General features: G+C 43.6%; 2 protein-coding genes across 2 annotated transcripts in view; one reads left to right on the forward strand and one right to left on the reverse strand.

Moving 5' to 3' along the window:
- Positions 1-651: 651 nt before the first annotated feature.
- MANSC1 (MANSC domain containing 1) lies at positions 652-6,208 on the reverse strand. Its single transcript, XM_005527018.3, has 3 exons — positions 5,773-6,208; positions 4,776-4,916; positions 652-2,973 (listed from the first exon to the last, which is right to left on the reverse strand). Exons 1-3 carry the CDS (start codon positions 5,990-5,992, stop codon positions 1,976-1,978), a joined length of 1,359 nt encoding a protein of 452 aa, XP_005527075.1. The 5' UTR covers positions 5,993-6,208; the 3' UTR covers positions 652-1,975.
- A 5,988-nt stretch (positions 6,209-12,196) lies between these two features.
- BORCS5 (BLOC-1 related complex subunit 5) overlaps positions 12,197-21,172 on the forward strand; it is an 88,427-nt gene continuing 79,451 nt past the window's right edge. The window contains exons 1-2 of the mRNA XM_005527004.3: positions 12,197-12,296; positions 12,779-12,922. Of these exons, the coding sequence (XP_005527061.1) occupies positions 12,239-12,296; positions 12,779-12,922 (202 nt within the window). The 5' untranslated portion in view covers positions 12,197-12,238. The remainder of the gene's footprint in view (positions 12,297-12,778; positions 12,923-21,172) is intronic.

Consider the following 21,172-nt stretch of genomic DNA (forward strand, 5'->3'; position numbering starts at 1 on the left):
CAAGCCCTGGTCAATCTGGCCTTGGACACTTCCAGAGATAGGGAAGCCACAGCTTCCCTGGGCAACCTGTGCCAGGGCCTCACCACCCTCACAGGGAAGAATTTCTTCTTAATATCTAATCTAAACCTTCTCTCTTTTAGTTTAAAGCTATTCCCCCTTGTCCTATCACTACATGTCCTTGTAAAAGAGACACTACATGTCCACCCTCTCCAGCCGAATACATGACCTATGCTCTGAACAACCCTGAGATACATCTGCTGGTTTCTCTTGAATATTTTGCTACTGTACTGTGACCATATCAATTAATACCAACCACCTTTCCCTCCAACAAAATATTTATTGCAGCAGAAATGCACAGTGAGCATTCAGGGGTTGTTCTCAGCACCTCTCCTGCTGTGATGTGTGGTGCTGTGATGGCACCAGAATACAGAAAGCTTCTCATGAAGGTTGCAGATCTTATGAGAGAAAATTATGGTCAACCTCAGATCTGCATCTGCATTTTTACAGCTAGGCCTAGTACTTATCATTCTGTGAACTCACTTTCCAAAAATGTTCCTCCTTGTTATGTTCCTTGACCAGAAATCCCTGAAAATAGCTATTAAAGAGAAAAGAAAATGAGGTTAAACAAAACACAGTCAACAAACAAGCTGATAAATTTGAGGTACATTTCTTCTGTAATTTTATTCACTTTTAAGAGGTTATCCAGACTGCTTTTCTTTTAACCATTGTCAGATTTAAACAATGTAGCAGACCAGCTGGGTTTATATATATAAAGCAATTTGCAGCCTCCATATAGTAAGAATTCAAGCTCTTGACACAAGGAACACTGACTTTTCTTTGATCTTTGAATAATGGAATTTTCAGAGAATTTTCTGCATTTAGTTATTTAGAGCTTTCAGAAAACTTGCCTTGAGGCCATTTTTTTGCATCACGCCTGCTTCCCACCACACTAAGCTTGACAGATCTAAGCATCTCTTGGATGTGAGTCAAATTTCATATTTTGTAATAGAATTGTTCCCTTGCATTCATGAGGCACCCTTCCTTCTCTGCCGTGATGTTTGTTGTTGATTATGCCACCTGACATGAATACTTTGAAATCTAGCCTTTCATTCTAAAACCAGGTTTAGACTTGCTATACGCGAAGGGAAATTTAAATAACATGAACTGGAAGTTGTGTGGCAGTAGATGCTCCCATTTACTCTCCCTGTTGAAGAGTCAGGAAAACATAAAATCATAGAGTTGTTTAGGTTGGAAAAAAACTCAAATATCAAGATAACTGTTACTAAGCAGCTATGCTTATTACCAGTCACATGAAGGGGACACTAGAAGAGAACAGGGTGTGCTTTGAGAACACTCACAGTTGCAGCATGTAGTTTTAAGGATAATTGTGATGTATGCAGATGTATGAAGAACTTTAAAGATAGGTACATAGCCATAAACTAGATAAGGAAAATTAAATTATGTCATATGTAATAGATTTTTTCCCTGTTTGTACCTAAAACCGTTTGGATGCAAAGCTTTATTACAAAGTATTCCTTTAAAGCTACAAATAGGGTAAATAGGATTGCCAGGCAATCTTGTAACAGTCTGGCATTTGGTGTAAATAGCACTGAAAACATCCACGTGCTGCACAGGTACTCAATTTATTAGGTGTACTTCAACTTCACTAATCTTGTCACAGTACAGATTAAGCTCATGAAATGCTTTTTCTCCTTAAATCTAAGACCTTCTTAGCTTAACTTGGATTAAGTGTTTACTCTCAGGATTTAGTAATAAATCAAAAATGACAGACATTATAGCTCAGCACAGACAGAGCATTCCTTTTCACCACCAAACCCATTTCCTGTCTCCTGCTTTCCTATTAGAACCCCAAAAAAGGAATCCATCCTCTTCCAAGATTTCAGTATCTACTGTTCCATTTCAGAGTTCTCTCAAAAGTGAGAGATGATCCTCAAAATTTTATTCCCTCTCCCAGTCAGACATCAGCATACATTCCATTGATCAAGTAATCCAGCCTGGTATAATGCCTCTTCTGAAGAGATTCATGTACTTTCTTCCCTGTGAGCACAATAACTAGCAACAAGAATATCACCCCAAAAAACAAAGCTGCTACAAGGCTGCTTCTTTCCCCCAGCTGAAAGACACCTTTCCCTCTCAGAGCACCTTCTGACAGGGAGCTTTCTGAGTCAGATGGGCCATAACCCTGAAGGTCATTTTGGGAAGATGCAGGGGAATCACTGGACAGAATGAAACCTGGAAAAGAGAGGAGGGTCACATGGCTGCTATCACTGGAAGAGACAACTGTTGGCTCAGGAGCCATGGCTGAAGTCCTCAGCCCTGATGGGGCAGTAGCAGACCTGGAATTCATGGTCACCTGCTTGGTTGTAGAAGTAGAAGCAGAATTTATGGGCTTGGAAAGAAGAACATGAGTAACAGTGATGCTGGTGGCAGGGACACCAGGTTTAGCTGCAGTGGCTGCAGCAGGCAGAGAGGCAGCTGTAGTGGAGTGGGTTGTGTTTGGTTTAGCAGCACCAGGTTGCAGAGAGGCTGTGTGAGGCTCCAGCTGGGCAGTACTTGTTGGCAGTGGAGTAAGAGAAGCACTAGTGGTTTCAGGAGTGCCTGACTGAGCAGCAGTGGGGAATGAAGCAGTGGGGTTTCCAACTGGAATAGAAGAAGGGGTGTTTGGTGGCAGAGTAATTATTTTCTGCCTTGAGATGGGGTCTAAGCTCTCAGACTGTTTTTCTGTTTGAGATTCAGGAAAAACTGTATCAAGTTCCATGTTGTCCAAATGCTTGCCTATGTGGTTCAAGAGCTCAGATGCCTGATGAAAGACAGATTTCTGCAAACTGGCAGAGTGATTCCGATGGATATCCTGACTATGAGGAATGAAGGTTCCAGCATCTGAAGGCAAAGAATACTCATTTGAAGAAAAGTTCTCAGCTTTGATGGATTTATCCTCTGGGGCATGGATGTCTGGAAACAGAAATACTGGTATTTAATTACTAAATCTCATTTTGACTAATGTAGGCAAACTCTATTACAATACTGTATACAAATTATTTGTGTCTCTTAGGAACATTTATGTAAGGGGGCTCTATGAGATAGTGACTAATGAAACTTCCTTCTTTAAAATATGCACAGTGGCATTTAAATTCTATGTCATAAAAAGCTGTCAGCTTCAAGCCTAGTCACATAACAGTGTTCTGTTCAGAAATACCATACAAATAATATGTATATTACAAATAATAATCCTAAAAACTACCTGATTTTACAGTATTTCTTCTACAGTATTTACCTGACTTACAGGTATTATAGAAAATATTTGGCTAAGCATGAGCTCTTGAAAAGATGCGATAATTGTCAATCTCTATTACATATATAATTTTATAATTATATTTATAAAAATATAGAAATATATATAATATATTCATGATAACCATTTAGCTGCTGCACAGAACATTTAAAAGGGAACATGCTCTCAAGTAGTTCTGACTCTCACTCATCTCTTTTTAATATTGAAACAAAAAGGTTTGTTAACTGCACTGGAATTGAAATAAATAATTAAAGAAGTCTCTTTCTCCCTTTAGCTTGGTTTTCAGTGTAACCACATAGAGATTATCATATGAAAGAATGAAGCTTGAAACATTTGTTGCTACTGACACTGATCAGGCGCTACCTTTGAAAACTTACCAGGAACATTAGACAATCTAGCATAATCTTCCCACAATTCAATTTGATCTTCAATGGGAAGATCAAATCTCCAAAATGAAAGTGTTAAATGCAATCAAGTTGTTCACTCAGCATTGCATTGCATGTCAAACAAAAGCACAAGCATGATTGCATTTCTTGTTTTTTTAATTGAAATCCCAATGTTCTTTTAGGGGAGAAAGAGCTGGAGGAAAGCATAATAATAGTAATCATTTTACAGAAATGCAGTTCATTTGTTGCACATTGCTTTTGTATAATTCCTGTGTGATTTAGCTTGCACAGAAATACTTGGTAACATTACATGAGTAATCTTTCTGTATATCATACTGTTGCTCCTTGCATAGTTCCTCTTGGAAAAATTCTCTTTTTCAGCAAAAGTTTGGTCTCTCAAGCAGCCATACAGAAACCACCTTGGCAGGACAGTCTAATTATCAGTTTCTTATCTGAGCTGTTCAAACAGGTCTAGTGCAAGTCAATGTCAATCAACAAGTAGGCCTTGCTGTTAAAAATACCACAGCATAGGCCAGAGAGCAAGAAATTCCTGAGCCATAAAGCTCTGAGTTTAGAAAGTTTGCTTCTGCAGTTCAGATTCTCTAACTGAAAGCAGGAAATAATGATTATTTATTATTTTTGACAATTATTCATCAGTGTAGCATGGGTCCTTTAAATACATAGCTGGCTATAAGGGCATGGTATTTCCATCAGTTTTTGTGATACTTTTCAGCATTATGTACAGGAAATATTCCTTCTTGGCTATATCTATATGGAAGCAGCTTCTTTTTGTTTTAAGCAAGGACAAACTATGAGGATTTCTGAATCTAATGTGAAGGAATATTATAAGGGTTGGGACATTATTCCAAGCAGGAAGCTGGGCCCACAAAGGAGCTCACCACACACCTGCCTATCCATCCTCCACAACAAAAAAGAGCAATATTTTCAAACCATAATGCTTGGCTTAGAACACTTTGCTAAAAATATGACCCCCAAACAGTTCCTGATCACTACTGAAAGTTCATAGGTGGAAAAGTTATCTAGTGTAGGGAGTGATGGCTCTCACTATGATTTACCTGTAGTTATCTTGTAGCTCACAAGACCTGTTGCAGGTTTCATTGGACAAGCCTCCATGCTAGGACAGTAAAACAAGTAGCAGTTTGGATGTGTACTTGTTCTTGCAGCATAAAAAATAATCAAATTACACTTCTTGTCTCCTGCAAAACAAAGTAAATGCCTGTTTCAGCAATAAGAACTTTTATAGCAGTATGGTAATGAGATCTAGTTTGTTAACTTTTGCTCATATGAGTAAGAGGAAAACTACTAACATAACATTCCTACAGGAAAAACAGCCAAGGACTGCAGAAGAATGGCCCAGGGCCAAAATATGAAAGGTCACACCTTCCTTTTCCTGTACAAATAAAGCTGGGGAAATTATGAGTCTAATCTCTCATCCTCCCCTCACCCATACCACACTGGCACCACTTTATTACAACAATTTCTCACTTACAAATCCTGATAAATCTGAAAACCTCCTTGATATACTCACAGGGAAGAAAATTATTTAGACATTTTTCCTTATTACATCTCAAGAATTGCTTGGCTAGTTGCTGCTTTGGGGGGTCACCTTCACCACTGACATTTCTACTTGCTGCTCTACCTCCTCCAAGAGCTTGATTCAAACCTGCTGTCTCAGAGGAGTGTGAGCATTCTCATTCTTGGCTAAATTTAAATACAGTGCAAATTGTCAGCTACTTTTAGTGCATCTAGTAAATACAGCTTACGCACCTTCGGGGTTTGGGATTTGGGAGGTTTTAATACCTAAAACTAACGCTGTTTCTGTGATGCAGCTATTTTCCTGAACCCTATGGGGTCTTGTGTTAAGATCTAATGTCTACTGGCAAAAGGAGGTAGCAGCCTTAAGGTGCTTAGTTCAAGGTGGAACTAAGCGTGGCCTGAATGAGAGGGTAAATTCCGTGCTGAATACGGAGAACACCAGCAGCTGACCACCCCGCGAGCCCAAACTCCAGAATTATTCTCCCAGGCAGTGGCGGAGAAGGAGGCCGAGGTTACCTGCGAGCCGGTGCCCCGAGCAGCAGGCACGGACACACGCACCCGCGCTGGGGACGCGCAGCGGCTCCGCGCCCCGGACGCCGCGGGGCAGGGACAAGTCTATATCGATGATGGAATTCTCCATCTTCTCCGCGGAGCACTCCTGGCTCAGCGCCGGCCCGGCCATCACGCAGGTGATCATCAGGAGGCGAACCGGCCAGCGGCTGCCCCCGCGCGACATGGTGACCCGGAGCGGTCCCCACGGGGCGCCTCCGGCACGGCCGGGGCACGGCAGCGGCAGCCAGGGGAGCCGCGCCGAGGGGTCTCTGCTGCTTCTGGGGCGAGCACGCGTTCCTGGGGTGCCTTCGGGCTAGCCCCGCCCGCAGCGCGGGGTCGAGAAGGCAGCGGCGGAGCCTGGCCGGGCGCGGGACGGCGGCTCGGGGGAACCGCAGCTGGCCCGGCACGTCCGGGAGGAGGGCCCCTGGGAGGCGGGCCCGGGACTCCTGTTGCCCTCCTCCTCCTCCTGGGCTTCCTGCTTATCTGCCTATTTACTCTCCTCCTGCTTGCACTCCTCTTCCAGGCTTCGTGCTTGCTAACGTACTTATCTACCTATCTATCTACCTACCTACCTACCTACCTATCTACCTGCCTGCCCTCCTCCTTCTGCCTGTCCTCCTCCTCTCTTCCTTCTCACCGCCCGCCATTCTCCTGTCGCCTTCCTGCCTTTTCTCCTGCCTGCCCTCCTTCTCCCTTGCTGCCCCCTTCCTGCTCCCTTCCTCCTGCCTGCCCTTTTTCTGTCTTCCTCCCGCCCTCCTCCTTCTGCCTGCCCAGCGGGGCTGCGAGGGTAATCCCACTTCTCCAACCTCTCGCCGGCCCCAAGGGCTCTTACTGAGCATCAGACACAAAGGTAAAACTACCTAGTGAAGCTCTTGGTGGTCAGGCTGATATGGTTTTACCCACAGTCAGACTTTTCCTCCATCTGAGATCTGCTTTTGGAGGCTGTAATGAAAGCAATTAATACGCATATCCTGGACTAAACACACATATTTCCAAGTGTGTGTTAAAGTCTTCTTGCTACCTGAGTAATCCTGTTCAAATCACAGGCAAGCAGAAGATGTTTGTGGAAAGGGAGCTGTGCAGAAAAGCCTATCTACTGAGACCCCAATTGGTGTCTTGGCCATTCTTCCCTCAGCTGTCTCAGTGCAATTGCTTGCTTAAGGAATGTTTTTGCTTGGCAATTTTTCATTTCCTCTTCTGAATTTTTTTTTTCCTTACTATTGTGGAGTAGTGTTTAGAAGTAAAAGTAGACCAAAGGAATGCAAAGAATAAAAGGATTATAAGATAGATTGCTTCTTTTTCAGGAAAGAGACCTTTTATTTAGTTCCCTGTAAATAAAATCCATTTTCTTTTGAGAGATGTGCATTACCTGAAGAGATCCCAAAGGGCAGGTTAGTTTATGTATTGTAATGGTTAGATGCCAAAGCAAGGGAAGCTGTCTTGCTGTTCATGCCCAGTCAGTCCCCTTTGTCAATCCTGCTGGGTGTTGGCTTTTATTTGGACATGAGTGTTGGAAGAGACTGAGCCCACCATCTAATTTTGCATCACATAGCCATCTTAAGGACAATTAATAATGTTTATTTGTGATTCTCACAGTCTTGGTGGGATGGTTTCTTCTAAAATTTTCAGCTGCACTTGTTTAAGAAAATGTTCCTTTCTAGCCCAGGTTCTCTCTTTTGGTAAACTGGTGACATTATTTTCACTGTTAAAAGAAAAAGTCCTAAGAGAATATGAACGTTAAGGTGTTGCCTACTAACTGCATCACATAGTGAATGAACAGGGGGAAATAATACTAAAAGTAAGCAGAGATATTCTGTGTGTATTAGACAAAGTTGCAGCTGCCACCTGCCTTTGATAATGTAGAGGTGGTGGAAGAAGCCGAGCAGAAAGAAGCTGAAAAATAAGGCTAAAGGTCTGGCTGGAGTGGTCAGGACTGGAGGGTGGGGAAACTGGTTTTTCACCTGAACTGTTGGGACAGTGAATGTGAAAATAAGCACAGAGACTGCTGTGGTCAGACAGGCACAGACAACCATGGGAAAATGACCAGAAGCAAACTGGTCAGGCTGCTGAAGTGTAGGAAAGCCAAGGTCCATCAAAAGCTATGCAGAAACCACATCCACTGGGCTCGGAGAGAGCTAGCCTTGTCCAGCAGCTGCTGTGTTCCCTTACCACTACAATGGGAAGAAAGGGAGGTTGAGAGAAGGAGAAGGTGGGACACCATTAGGTCTTAGCCATGGTGCTAGGTCACTAAAGGTGTTTTCTGTAGAGCATCTCTCTGCTTTGGAGCCAGTGCCCTACATGGTGAAATGCTCAGGCACAGATAAGATGAACCTCTATTGGAACCTATTCTTATAGGTTACAAAAGTACATAATGCAGCATACAGCCTACAGCTAGCAGCAGGTTCTGTTGGATTGGTGTGGTGGGCCAGGCCAGGTCTATTCATCTGACCTGGGGAGCCACAACTTTCCCAGAGAGAGTAGTTCTGCAAGAGACAGCCTTCGGAGGTCTCTGGCAATCCCTGGCTGCTGGGTAACCTCAGCAAGGGGCAGCCTGTGGCTGCAAGTAATTTCAGCTCAGTGATTTCAGCTCAGTGATTCCAGCTCTGCTTTCAAGGTTATCCTGGGCTGACTCGGAGATGGAGAGACAGGAGCGTCGTGTGGTGATTCCACAGAGACAGCCTTTATTGTCCAGTAGCTCTGCAAAGGGTAGCCAGGGCTGACACCTCCCTGCTGAACTGGGCAGAAGCTGGGGTTTTTATGGGGGAAGGCCAGGGTTGTACAGGAGGGAAAACCAATGGGTTACAAAGGATCAGCATAGTCACCAAGCATGGTGGGATAGCTCACCATGACAAGTGAGGATGGTCCCATCTAAGGGGTATCTCTCCAGGAGAGGGTTGAGATAAGCTTAACACAGCACCCTCAGGGCACATTTGTCCAAGGGAAAGCCTTGGCAGGCTGACCTGCCTCCACAGATTTGGCTTGCCTTCCCATAGCCTGGATCTTAATAACAGTGCTGAGGTACAGTTCTCACAAAATAAGAGCATCATTTTTGTGTGAGGTTAAATCTTAGTGGTAATTGGCAAAGGCAACCAAGAGAAACGGTGCCAAATTCAGTGCAGAGCTTTGGATGAGGTTGGGCTTTGTGCATGAGCAGAGAACAGGCTTGTTCAGAAACCAGCATGGACAAGTGCTCAAGTGCTGTTCTTATTTATAGACAACTGCATGATGTCTTTGCTGATTTGACTGTCAAATGGCACATGTGTATATAAGGGCTGCTGGTGATGGGTGTTGCCCACACTACTGTGCTCTGTGCCCAGCACTTTGGGGTTTGGCAGATTTTTAGTACCTTTAATAAAAAAAAATCACAGAATCACAGAATTGTTAGGGTTGGAAGGGATCTCTGGAGATCCTCTAGTCCTACCCCACTGCCAAGGCAGGTCATCCTGAGTAGGTGGCACAGCAATCCACATTCCAGGTAGGTTTGGAATTTCTCCGGAGGGGAAGACTCCACAACCTCCCTAGGCAGCTGTTACAGTGCTCTGCCATCCTCAGTGGGAAGTTCTTCTTCATGTTGAAATAAAACTTCTTGTGTTTTAGTTTATGGCCATTACTTCTCGTCCTGTCACTGGGCACCACTGAAAAGAGTCTGGTTCCTCCTCTTGGCACCCCCTTTAAGATACTTATCTACATTAAAGAGACCCTCTCTCAGTTGTCTGTTCTCCAGATTAAATAGGCCCAGCCCCGGCAGTCTTTTTGTAGCAGGGCATCTCAGCCCACACAAGAACTTATTTGTTGTCAGCTGGTCAGACAACTCAAACAGGACAAGCCGTCTTGTAGTGGCTCATTTTGGGGCCATGGGGTTTAACATGGGTCTGGCATCTCCCAAATGCCAATAAATGTCTCACTGTCCAAGTGAGATCTGGAAAGATAAGCTGTATTTCTGACTGATAGACACCTCAATTTACAACTATAAAAACCACACCAAACTTCTACAAAGCAAAATCTTCTACACATTTCCCTGGAAATGTGTGGAGTTTCGCCCCTGAGCAAGGACACTGCTTTGCAGTTACTCTCCTGGAGGCTGAGTGAAGGAATCTGTGGATGTTATTGACCCTTCAGTGGGAAGTTACATTTGATTCCTTTTCTTTTGCTACCTTTAATAATAGAGGTACCTTGATATCGTGAACTGTTTAATGTTATGCTGTAATCTACCTCTAGTTGGTTTTAGTTTTACACTGTGTAGTAATTTTGATTAAGATATTTTGTCTATCACTTGTCTGTTTAAGAAGTAATTCATTTTTATAAATATTATAATGATATGACTAATGATCTGCCATCACTAGAACTTGCAGGCCAGAGTAAGTCCTTACATTTAAACTGTTGCCAAAATCTGACCTAAAGCAGAGCTTATCTGGAACTCTATCCCACCCCTCCCATGGCACTCTTCTTATAAGAAAAATGCTCCAGGCCCACATCATCCTTGTGGCCTCCACTAGACCCTCTCCTCACCTAAAACTGGGAAATGAGCTCTCTCACTCATTTTGTTAGGTTAGAAAGCTGACATTTACTTCATTCAGCACAGAGGTACATGGGTATTGCCTCACCAAACATGTTAATCTGTTTTCAAAACTTTTGACTATTTATAAATTTTAATAAAAACAAATGAATTAGTATTCATAGGTTACCAGTTATGTAGTTCTCTTATTAATTAGTATTCTATCTTCTATAGGTTAATGATTTGCTTGCTTTTCATGTCAATTAGTTGACATGCTCAGTTTGTTTCTTCTTTTCGGTCAAGGAGTTTCTTGGGTTGGTGGCCTGTGGATCAGTTGTTGGAGATGCCCCTCACCAGAATTACATTTTCCCAATTGGAGCCGATTTCAGCACAATTACTGAGCATCCCTGGCCAGGCCAGGGAGGGAATTGTCCTGCTCTGCTCTAGGCTGGGACAGAATATTGACGCCTCGTATATTGTGTGAAGTTTTGGGCGCCACAATGTAAGACGTTAAACTATTAAGAGAGTGCCCAAAGGAGGGCATGAAGATGCTGAAGGGCCTTGAGGGTGTTATAGATACATTTTATGTTATTGGCTTTTCGCAAATATTAAGATGAATGTTATGTGTATAAGAATGAGAAATTTTGTTGTATTAATATAGTTTTCTTTATTTCTGTTATTGATGAAATTTAGAAATAGTAGTATAATACATATATGTTAGGTTATGGCATAGTATTAAAATAAAAAAACTGTCTTTGTTTGTATAACCCAAAGACTGAGGGAAAAAATAGCTAGAGAACTCCTGCATTTGTAAACTATCTTATCCAGATGAAGACAGCAGTGACCAGAGCTCTGGGGGAGGAATTTATTGCGTTCCTGGTATCAGAGAATGTAAATCTCAATGGCGCCAAGAAAATTGATCTATTGGGAAGGGGGCAAGAGAAAACTAAACAGAAGAACACCAAAGATCCTAAGAAGAATGTATGAATATGTATGAAAATTTATGGATATGTAGTAGGATTCTGTTTTTAAGGGACAATCCTTTGTCAGTAAGGTGTGCTCTCTTAGCTGAATGCAGAGACACCCGGCCGTATCTGTATACTTTACTTTATTTTTCTCTCCTAATTGTTTTTTTATTAAACTTTTAAATTCTATAAAAATTATGTGAACCTCGTTTTTCACAAGGGGAAGCCGTGTGAGGAGCAGCTGGGGACACTTGGTCTGTTCAGCTGGAGGAGACTGAGGGGAGACATGGCAGTCACAGCTTCTCCTGCGGGGAAGAGGAGCACTGAGGCACTGAGCTCTGCTCTCTGGGCCCAGGAACAGGCCCTGAGGGACAGGCTGGAGCTGTGTCAGGGGAGGGTCAGACTGGACATCAGGGAAAGGTTCTTCCCCCAGAGGGTGTCGGGCACTGAACAGGCTCCCAGGAATGGACATGGCCACGAGGCTGCCAGAGCTCCAGGAGTGTTTGGACAACACTCTCAGGGATGCACAGGGTGGGATTGTTGGGGTGTCTGTGCAGGGCCAGGAGTAGGACTGGATGATCCCTGTAGGCCTCTCCTAACTCAGGATATTCGGGCTATTCGGGATATTCAGGATATTAAGCTCCTTTTTAAAGAAATATAACTTGTCCGGTAACACCGAGGAGCACAGAAGGGGACACAGCACTACAGATATTGGCCTCACTAGGGCCAAGCAGCGGAAGAGGAGCACCTTCCCATGCCACACAGATCAGTGCTGCTCTGCAGCGTCCCGAGGCCCCGTACCGGCTCCCGCAGGGCACAGCAGAACCACCCAAGCTTCGCAGCCCCAGCGCCGCGCGGCCCCGACCGGGGCCCCGCCCGCCGGGCGGAGCCGCCGTGACCCGGCGCAGCCGGAACCCCGTGGGCGGTGGCGGCCCCCGCGCTGCGGCGGGCGGGGGACGGAGGCGCCGCCATGGGCGCGGAGCAGAGCGCCGAGGCCGAGAGCCGCCCGGGCGAGCCCAGTGCCGCAGGTCGGTGCCTGGCAGGGAGCGAGGGCGCGGGACTGTGCCCCGGGTAGCGGGGCTGTGCCGGCACAGAGGCTGTGAAGAAGGGCACGGCTGTTTCCTTGCGACGGACAGCGGCTGTGGGGAAGGCAGGGGCTGTGGAGAAGGGAAGGGCTGTTTCTCGGGGAGGCAGCGGCGGCGCGGCCCGGCCCTTCCTGTGGCGGCGCGGGGGGCACCGCCCGGGCCGGGGGAGCAGAGCCGGGGATGCGGAGCGCCCTGGGCACGGGTGCGGAGCTGGGGGAGCAGGAGCGAGTCAGTGGTGCAGGCGTTCCGGAATCAGCTGCTCCCCGGTGGGGAGACGGAAAGGAGCTTAGAGCCCTTCAGCGATCTCGGCAATGTGCTATAAAAAGCATACCTGAGCAATATTCGATGGAGCAGTATTCGCAAAGGGTTGGATTCTGGTGGAATCTGCTTAAAATTTGATTGTTCCCTCTCCTTCTCATATCCAGCATCTCCGTTGCCAGCCAAGCAACGAGCAAAAATGGACGACATTGTGGTTGTAGCCCCAGGAACACAATCCTCAAGGAATGTCAGCAACGATCCAGATGTCATAAAACTGCAGGAGATTCCAACTTTCCAGCCCCTTTTGAAAGGTAAGTGATTGTTATTCCTCTGCTTTTAAATGCCTTCTTTTTTTGTACCTAATGGAGTTCGTGTATCCTGAGATTTCTGCAGAAGTTCGTATCTCTGTCCCTATTTTTCACTTCCCCTCTTATTTTAAACCTTACTCTCTTTTGTTATGCCATAATTATTCCCAGCCTTCTAAAAAGTGGGTGAACTGGTTTAGAGGTGTGCTGGTAATGTTCTTTGCAATGGAACTATCTATTGTGAAGACAGAGAAGCTCTAAGCATACCAGCTTGCCCTGTACCACTGTTTGACGAGAGATGCTGTGTTATATTCTAATATATATGGATGACAGTCTCCTGTTTTGCTCTAGTCTTTCAAACACAGTTGTGTATTACTCTGAGTCATAGCTACCTGTTTATCCATTCAGCTGCTTGAAACCAAGGTACCTTGTGTGAGTTTCTGGCACAGAGCACATTTTATTCTTGTTTTTTGTAGTGGGGTAGATGGGCTAAGATTTTTCTTTCTTTCTTTTTTCTCCCGCTCTTTTTTTTTTTTTTTTTTTCTTTCATCCCTTGCACTCATTCTTTGTTTCTTCGGTTCTGTGCAAAGGGAAGTGAAGATTTCAAAGTTGTCGAGCCTGCAGTTTAACAAAAACTGCTTGTGTGTTTTATGGCCTAGCTTCTAGCTATCTCTTTTGGAGGAGAATGCAGAGTGGTCTTAGTATCTGAAAAGGCATGGCTAGAGGCAATCTACTAGAGGCAGCATCACATCACCACTTTTTGGACAGAAAATATTTACTTTTTGTTTGTTTGTGTATGCCTGCTGTATGAGAGTCCTGGAACATGACAAAAACTTGTAGACATTATGATAGCCTATTGGGCCAAACATTTAAAACTTCATTGGGCATTTTATTTTATGAGTAGGTTCTGGATGTCCATGGCACTGACTGCCGTTTCCTGCAGAAGGGGCAGAGAGATAGGGAGGTCATGAGAAAAAGCACAACACGATTTGCTTGTAAAGCAAATGCTTTGTCCTGCTTCATGTGTAAAGCAGAAACAGGGTCATGCTTGTGACAGCTTGAAATGTGAATGCTGGAATCCAAATCCCTAAAAGAAATGAGGAAGTTTTAATATGAAAGAAAAAATTTAGAAGATGCTACAACACCTGGCACCAAAGTTGTGTGTGTGTGTAAGAGTGTGATGACAAAGGCTTTCAGTTCCACCCAGCCTAAAACTCATGAGCAAACCTTGGTTGCACAAGCCCTGTGAAAGGAAGTCCTGGGAAACAAGACTGGTGATCACTTCTAGAGGTGGTGTTCCTGTGAGGTTGTTAGAGTCTCAAGGGTCCAGGGTTTGAGGTGGGAAGTGAGAAAGAATAGAGAGCAGCAGCAATGTGTCTGAGATGGAAAGGTTGGAAAGTGTTCCCTTAGACGACCAGTCCAGATCCTCCAACTCCTTTAAGTGCACACTTCGTCTTGGTGACTGAGTTGCTTTTTCTGGCCTTACGTTGGACCTGAAGCTGTGGATGTATGATAGACACATTCTTTTTTGTTTTTCTCACTTGGCCTGCTGTTTCCCTACAAGTCTCCTGAGATGTGGTGGCATCTGGTGTCTGCTCAAGACTTTTGCATGTTGAATCACTTTTGTGAACACCTTTTTCAGCCTCAAGTACTTGTTATTACTTGAACAACCAGACTGTCATACTTGTGTTCACTACAGAAAGCAGTGTGGGCCTGTTGAGTGAGTTCACTCTTGAGAGATGGCAGATCTACCACAAGCCCACTTGAGGAACTGTTCTGTTTTGGACTGGTCTCTTATCTGTATTCTTCCCATGCAAGATCGTGTTTCTGGAAAGGGTGAAGAAGTTTCAAGACCTTTTAGGAGCTCATTCTAAAAACTTGTGTCTTGTGATCTACCAGCTTGCAGATGGATTTATAGTCCCTGTGGACTTCATTGTTCTATTCAGTTCCCCCTTGCCTAAGCAAAGCCAAGGGGTTTTATTTTGTTTTTAAGTTTCAAAAGGGGAATAAACATTAAATAAATGGACTGGCAAAGTACATGGTCATGTAAACACTACATGTTCTTGAAAAACAAATGCCCTTGTTCCTCCTAGCCATATTGAGTTGAGCTTGTGATCAGTGAACCTGGAAATCTTTACCATTGTGTGCTCTCACTTGGAATAAAATTCCAGTGTCCTGTCCATTACATCTTCTATGCTTTCCCTTGACTTCTACGGGGAGAATTGCACCTCAGAGTTACATCTCTGAGCCCTTGTAAAAAGTCCCCCTCCATCTTTTTTATAGGCTCACTTCAGGTACTGGAAAGCTGCTGTGAGGTTGCTCACAAAGCTCTGTCCAGCTTGACCTTGAAAACTCCCCATGATCTGGACAACCTGTTCCAGCATCTTGCCAGCCTCATCAGAAAAAAAAAAAATTCTTCCTTATGTCCAATCTAAACCTACCCTCTTTGGTTTAAAACCTTTGTTCTTGCTTCTTCATTGCAGGCCCAGGCAAAAAGTCTCTTTCTTACAAGCTTTATTTGTCTCTGGAGGCTTTTTGGGAAAAGAAACATTTTCCTGCTTATGGCTAGAATTGTGCACTGGTAAAAGGTATTCAGCATAAAAAAGCAAAAGAAACAGAGGTTACTGTCTCATTACAAAGGTACTGTGTGAGCAGCAGAAGCTTCTTTACATACTGTGCCTCCTCCTGTTCCCATAGGATTTTGTGATTAGTTTGCTCTCCAGTGTCATTTCATGGTTTTTCAGGTCAGCCTGATGTTATTGTGACCATTTGAGAATCCTGACTGGTTGACAAGAGCTGCCAGATAGGCAGTGACTGTCAGCTGCTGCTGGCAAAGGGAAGACTGTGACCTCTCTCTGGGTGGGTCTTGTACATTAAAATCAACCTGTAACTAAAACAGCACCTGTAATAACGAAACAAACTTTTGGTAACTGGTCCCCTGTAAGTACTGGTTATGTATTTGTGCTGCCCTTTCCCTTGCTTCTTCCTTGTTTGAAGGAATCTGTTATGGCAGCATCCCTTGGAAGTCTGATACTGAGTATTGAGCATACTCTGAGTTCACTGAATATAGGCTTGTGGTTATTTAAAGATAATTCAGTAGCCCTGTTTTGTATTCTGACTTACTTCTGGAGTAAACCTTAATACTGAAAAAACATTTTAATGCTAGATATTTAACTGTGGAAGCTGTTGGTGGTGCCTTCTTGGCTTGCTGCAAGAATGTGATGATAGTTTTCTTTCTGTTTTGCTTTGTCCAATTGTGTTTGGATTGTGGTGTGCAAGTTCCCAGGAGATCAGGGATTGTTGCTGTGAGTTAAGCAATGTGCTGATGTGCTGCTGGAGAGTGGCCTATGAACAGATCAGCTATGTCACATGCAAATTGCATTTGTCATGTACAGCATGTCTTCTGTTATAGGAACTCCTGGTCCTTCAAGCACTGAGAGAAGAAAGGTCAGCAGAGGCTGCTGATGCTCCCCTGCATTCCCAGATGTATCACATAGATGAGAGGTGTCTTTTTTGAAGACATTCAGTATCTTGTGCACTCCATTCCTTTGTCAGACATAGGTGGTCTTCATCTTACAGCCCTGTGAAGGGTGTTGTGTGCAGCTCATTAGCATCCTGTAGCCCAGAATAACTGGATTCTTGTCCAATGAATAATCCTACTGTTTTTCTAAGAATAATAGCAAATAATGGGAAGAGGTTGCTCAGTAAGGTTGTGGCATTTCTGCCCGTGACATTTTCAAGATCATATTAAGCAAAGATCTGTCAGTCATGAACTGGAAGTAAATGAATACATTATGGCGTATACAGTGAGACCTTTACTTATTGTGCTGCTTGTTACCCATATTTATTATTGGTATTTATTAAGAAAGGCATTTCATAAAGAACACAGGGAGACTTTTACTCTGAAAACTCAAAGCTATAGTTTACCTGGAAGTAGTGCAACAAGGAAACCCAAGTTACTGGCAGAAAGAGTAGGTCCAGCATAAGGAGTTTGTTTCCTTTCAGGCTCAGTATCTTTTGAAGTGGAAAACTTGTCATACATTACAGCTGGTGTATGTCTTTAGCTGTGAAGCACAGGGAGATGCTGAGAAATCTGGGTGAAAAGGTGAAACTTGTGATGCTGTACTGATGCTCCGTGGAAGCTTGTGTTACCTTGAAGGGATTGTTTATACTTTTATAACTTTTATGAAGTCATCTTTCAGGCAAGAAAGCTACTTGTCTAAAAAATGCCAGTGTTTTTTTCCTTCTGGCATAGTGTATAAAGGAAGGATGGATGTTTAGAGTTTACTGCATTTAAAGCAAGATTTTGTCACACCTCACTCCTCAGTATTTTCTTATATCCTCTCTTCTTCCCCTTTCCTAACTATATGCACCTACTTTGATTTATAGTGTAGGGAATTTAGCTAATAGCACATGTCAGTGAACTTCATTCCTATAATTCTCTACATATGGTACTTGAATACTTTTATAATTCTGTCTCTGTGCCTTACAAGGAGGATGTGCTGCTTGCACATGTGCTGAGGGTATAGGCCTCTACTAGAATTTGAAACATCCAAGTTTGTTGGATGGACCCCATACCTAGTGCTTGTAACAAAATGTGCATGTTGGGTGGAAAGAAGTACCAAGAATGCAAGTACATCTTCCTAGTGAATTTGAGTTTTTTATTTTGTTTGTTAGTGGGGTTGGTTTTTTTGGTGTGGATTTTTTTTTTTTTAGGCTTGTAGAGCAATATTCTCTATTGTAGAGATGCCTCTCCATTTTGAATTAATGACTTGAAAGTAGCTTCTGAAATCAGAATCTAGAAGATGCTTCCATTTTCAAAGGACAGCTGAAGGAGTGGATGAAGATGATGTCCTTGTATTCCTCTGTTGTTTGTTGGCTGTTTGGAGACCTGTACTAACTCAGTTTTCGGTGTGAGAGGATTTGAGTCCGTGGTTAGACATTATTCAAGCAATATGCTCAACACCGATAAGGAGAGCATTAGGGACTGCAAATACTGAGTTCTCTACCTTTCCCTTCCCCTTTGCCAGCTGTTCCAAACCCTTTGGTGTTTGTGTGTTGGCTGATGAAAAGATTGAGTGTAACCTTGACTGCCTAGGGGATTAGCTTGGCCTCTTCCCTGGCTGAGAACCTTGGAGCTCCAATTTCTACTGAACCCAATAGTTGTGACTCATATGTGGATCTCCTCAGGTACATACTGCTCCTCCCCACCATCCTGCTGCATGGGAATGAGATTTGGTGGTCATCTCAAGTCACCTGCAGATCCTCCTTCCTTTACCTTCGCAGAGCCTGTGACAAGTGACTATGGTAAAGGATGAGAGGATGCTTCTATATGTACTGCCTGTCTGCAGTTAACTGCACTTTCTGTAACATCACCTCATTCAAAAACTTTACTCATGTCTTTATTTCCTGCCCAAACACTAGCAGCAGAATAAAGAGCAGATGCCAGAAAGTCGTATGTGTAAATAATACCCCCCCCCCCTTTTCTAATTAGTGTTTGATTTACTAAAATTGTATAAAAATGAAAAGGGTATTATGGTACAAGTGCAAAAGCAGGTCTTCTCCAGCCGTAATCCTTGTTATCAAAGCAGTGTGTTGAGAGCTCAGCTGTAACCATGTTCTCTCTGGATAATTGTGTAAGATGAGATCAACAGCTGACCAGTAAAGCACAGGTCAGCAAGCTCATTGTTATGAAATCTTGAAGTTTAGAATCAAATTTGATCTGCCTCTATTTATTTCTTAGGGCATCTTAACAAAAGGGAAAATAGGAATTTTGTGGTTCATTTGGCTTAAACAGTGAGGTTTGATGTACTGAATATTCCCTCTATTTTCTGTGTGGGGCAGGACATGGTATGCTTGGCTTGTTGACACCCTTGCATGCATAAACCAGAAGACGTGTAGTTGCAGATTGCATATTGAACCCTGAGATGCAGATGGTCTCCTGGACATTCTGATTTTCAGTTTACAGTAGTAACAAAGTGATGAGTAGTAATGATAGTAGGAAGTGGAATTGCTGCCTGCTGTAGCTTTGCATAGGCACCACTCTGCCAGCATGCTGCACAACTTGGCTCAGGAGCCTCCCTCATCCTGAGGCAGTGGTCAGTGGAGGGGTAAGTCAGTCAAGGACAGTGGGCAGGAGGAGATGTACATACTCTAAAGCAATAATTTGTATCAGTAATGGATGTTCAGGCATTGCTGGCGTGGAAGGCAAAGCTCCTGTCAGTTCCAACTGACTGAAGATTTTTGTCCCAAAACAGTGTGCATTTCTGTATGGTTTAAATTTGTATGGTAGAGTGCTAAGGTTGATGTTTGAAGTCTAACAGTAAGGAACAGGTTCTGGAGACTGTGGAAAGTTGCTCAGTAGGATTGCTAGAATTGATTCTCCCTCCCACCCTTAAACTAGATCCACAAGGGCCTTGGTTGCTCAAAAGATGGGAACTTCTTCAGGAACTTCTTCACCTGTGTGTTTTATATATTCTGTATTAAATAACTACAGGCATTTGTTGCTCAGAAGAAGGGACTGAAGATCAGGATTCACACTCCTCCCTTTGCTCTATCTCACCCCCTTCTCTTTCAGAAACCTTGCTTTTGTTGGTCCTTGACCATGCAGGCTGAGCTGAGGGGCTCTAGGCAGCCTGTATTGGGAGCTCCTGAGACTATGCAGCCTGTGGTCATCCTTGGAGTACTGTAACACGGTGTTTTTGTTTTTTATGGTGGAAACTCTTACCTTTCAGCAATCTTAAGCCACTTGAGAAGTTCTGAAGATGGCACTGCAGTAATGTGAGCACCTTCTGTGTGTGAGCTGGTATCTTGGATGCTTGTGGAGTTTTTTGTTTGAGGTTTTCCTGTGTGTATGTGTGATTTTTTTTTACATGAGTGCTTTTACCTGTGTTGCACATGTCTACTTCTCTTATGTTTCAAAATATTCGTAGTATTAAAATTATATGTGTAATTGTGGCACATAGTTTCAGAGAAGACACAATATGCCCAGGCTGCCTCTTGATGTGTTCATTAAATGCAAAATGTGCAGTATCTCCTGCCTGTCTGTTGTATTAAAGATCCACTATGAATATGTTTCTTCACGTGGTAAAGAGTTGAAGGGCAAAATTAAATGTACTTGCTATTTATGAGAGGTTTTTTAATGAGGTTAGGGGCAAACAGTAAAAATACTAGGCTGCTGTCACACACTTGTGTGGAGTTTTTGGGTTTTTTAATATGCTGATGCATATAGAAATGACACTCTTGAAAAGGTAGGTGAGTGTCTTGGTTTGAAAAGACAGGTGTCTGCTAAGGAAGACAGAAACTTCCCTTGAAATGGAAAAATGTAAACTATCCATCCCCTCCGAATTATTGTAATCTTGAAATCAAGGGGCTCTCAGGCAAAGATATGGTAATAGGAATAACAGTTCTTTACTAGGGAAATTAAAATAAAAATGCAGTAGTACAAAAAAACCCACCAAACCACTAACAAAAAAACAACCCATTGACAGAGTCAGAATACAACCTGACACCCTGTCAGGTCAGGGTGTTGGTAGCAGTCTGATTAAATGGTGGCTGTAGTCCTCTTGCAGTGACAGATGTGGTTCTGTTGAAGCAATGATCCCATAGAAGGGTGTCGGTGGTGTAGATGGGTCTGATCTTTCCTCTGGGAATCCAATGGAGAAAGGCTGCCTGTGGTGTTCTGATTCTCTGATTATATCCAGGTAGGAATGCTTGGCTTCTTACCCAGGTGGAGCATCTCCCAGTGGGATGATGTAATTTTATCAGTCATGCAGTGAGACTCAGTGGCCCATTAACAGAAGATATCCCCCAGTTATGAGGTATGGGTCATGAAAGAGAGAAAGAAAACTGCCCCACCTGATTTCAACAGGTAGTAATAGAATAAATAGTTTTGGTTATATCTTGCAATCCAACCCAAGACAGTGTGTCTGCTCTAATGCAGTGAATGATCCCATGCTGCAGTTGTTAGTTAGGTTATACCCTGGAAGTCACTCATGTAACTTAGAAATATTGCAGTGAGAAGTGCCATTCAGTGTTGCAGTAGAAGAACTGAGAAGCTCAGGCATCAAAATGAGATTCTTTTCACTGTGTTGCATCAGCATGACAGTGATGCACTTGTATCTAAGGGCAACAGCAAGTGGGGTAGTGGGACAGCAGCACAGGCCGCTAGTGGGTAACTGCTGTGCAGGAGAAACCTATGCATTTCATGCTTTGGGATTAAGGAGGTGCACCAGCAGTCCTTCCACGCAGGCTTGC

Source organism: Pseudopodoces humilis, chromosome 5, assembly GCF_049639895.1.
Source record: "Pseudopodoces humilis isolate 2021_Gansu_Grassland_sample_001 chromosome 5, ASM4963989v1, whole genome shotgun sequence".
NCBI classification, from domain to species: domain Eukaryota; kingdom Metazoa; phylum Chordata; class Aves; order Passeriformes; family Paridae; genus Pseudopodoces; species Pseudopodoces humilis.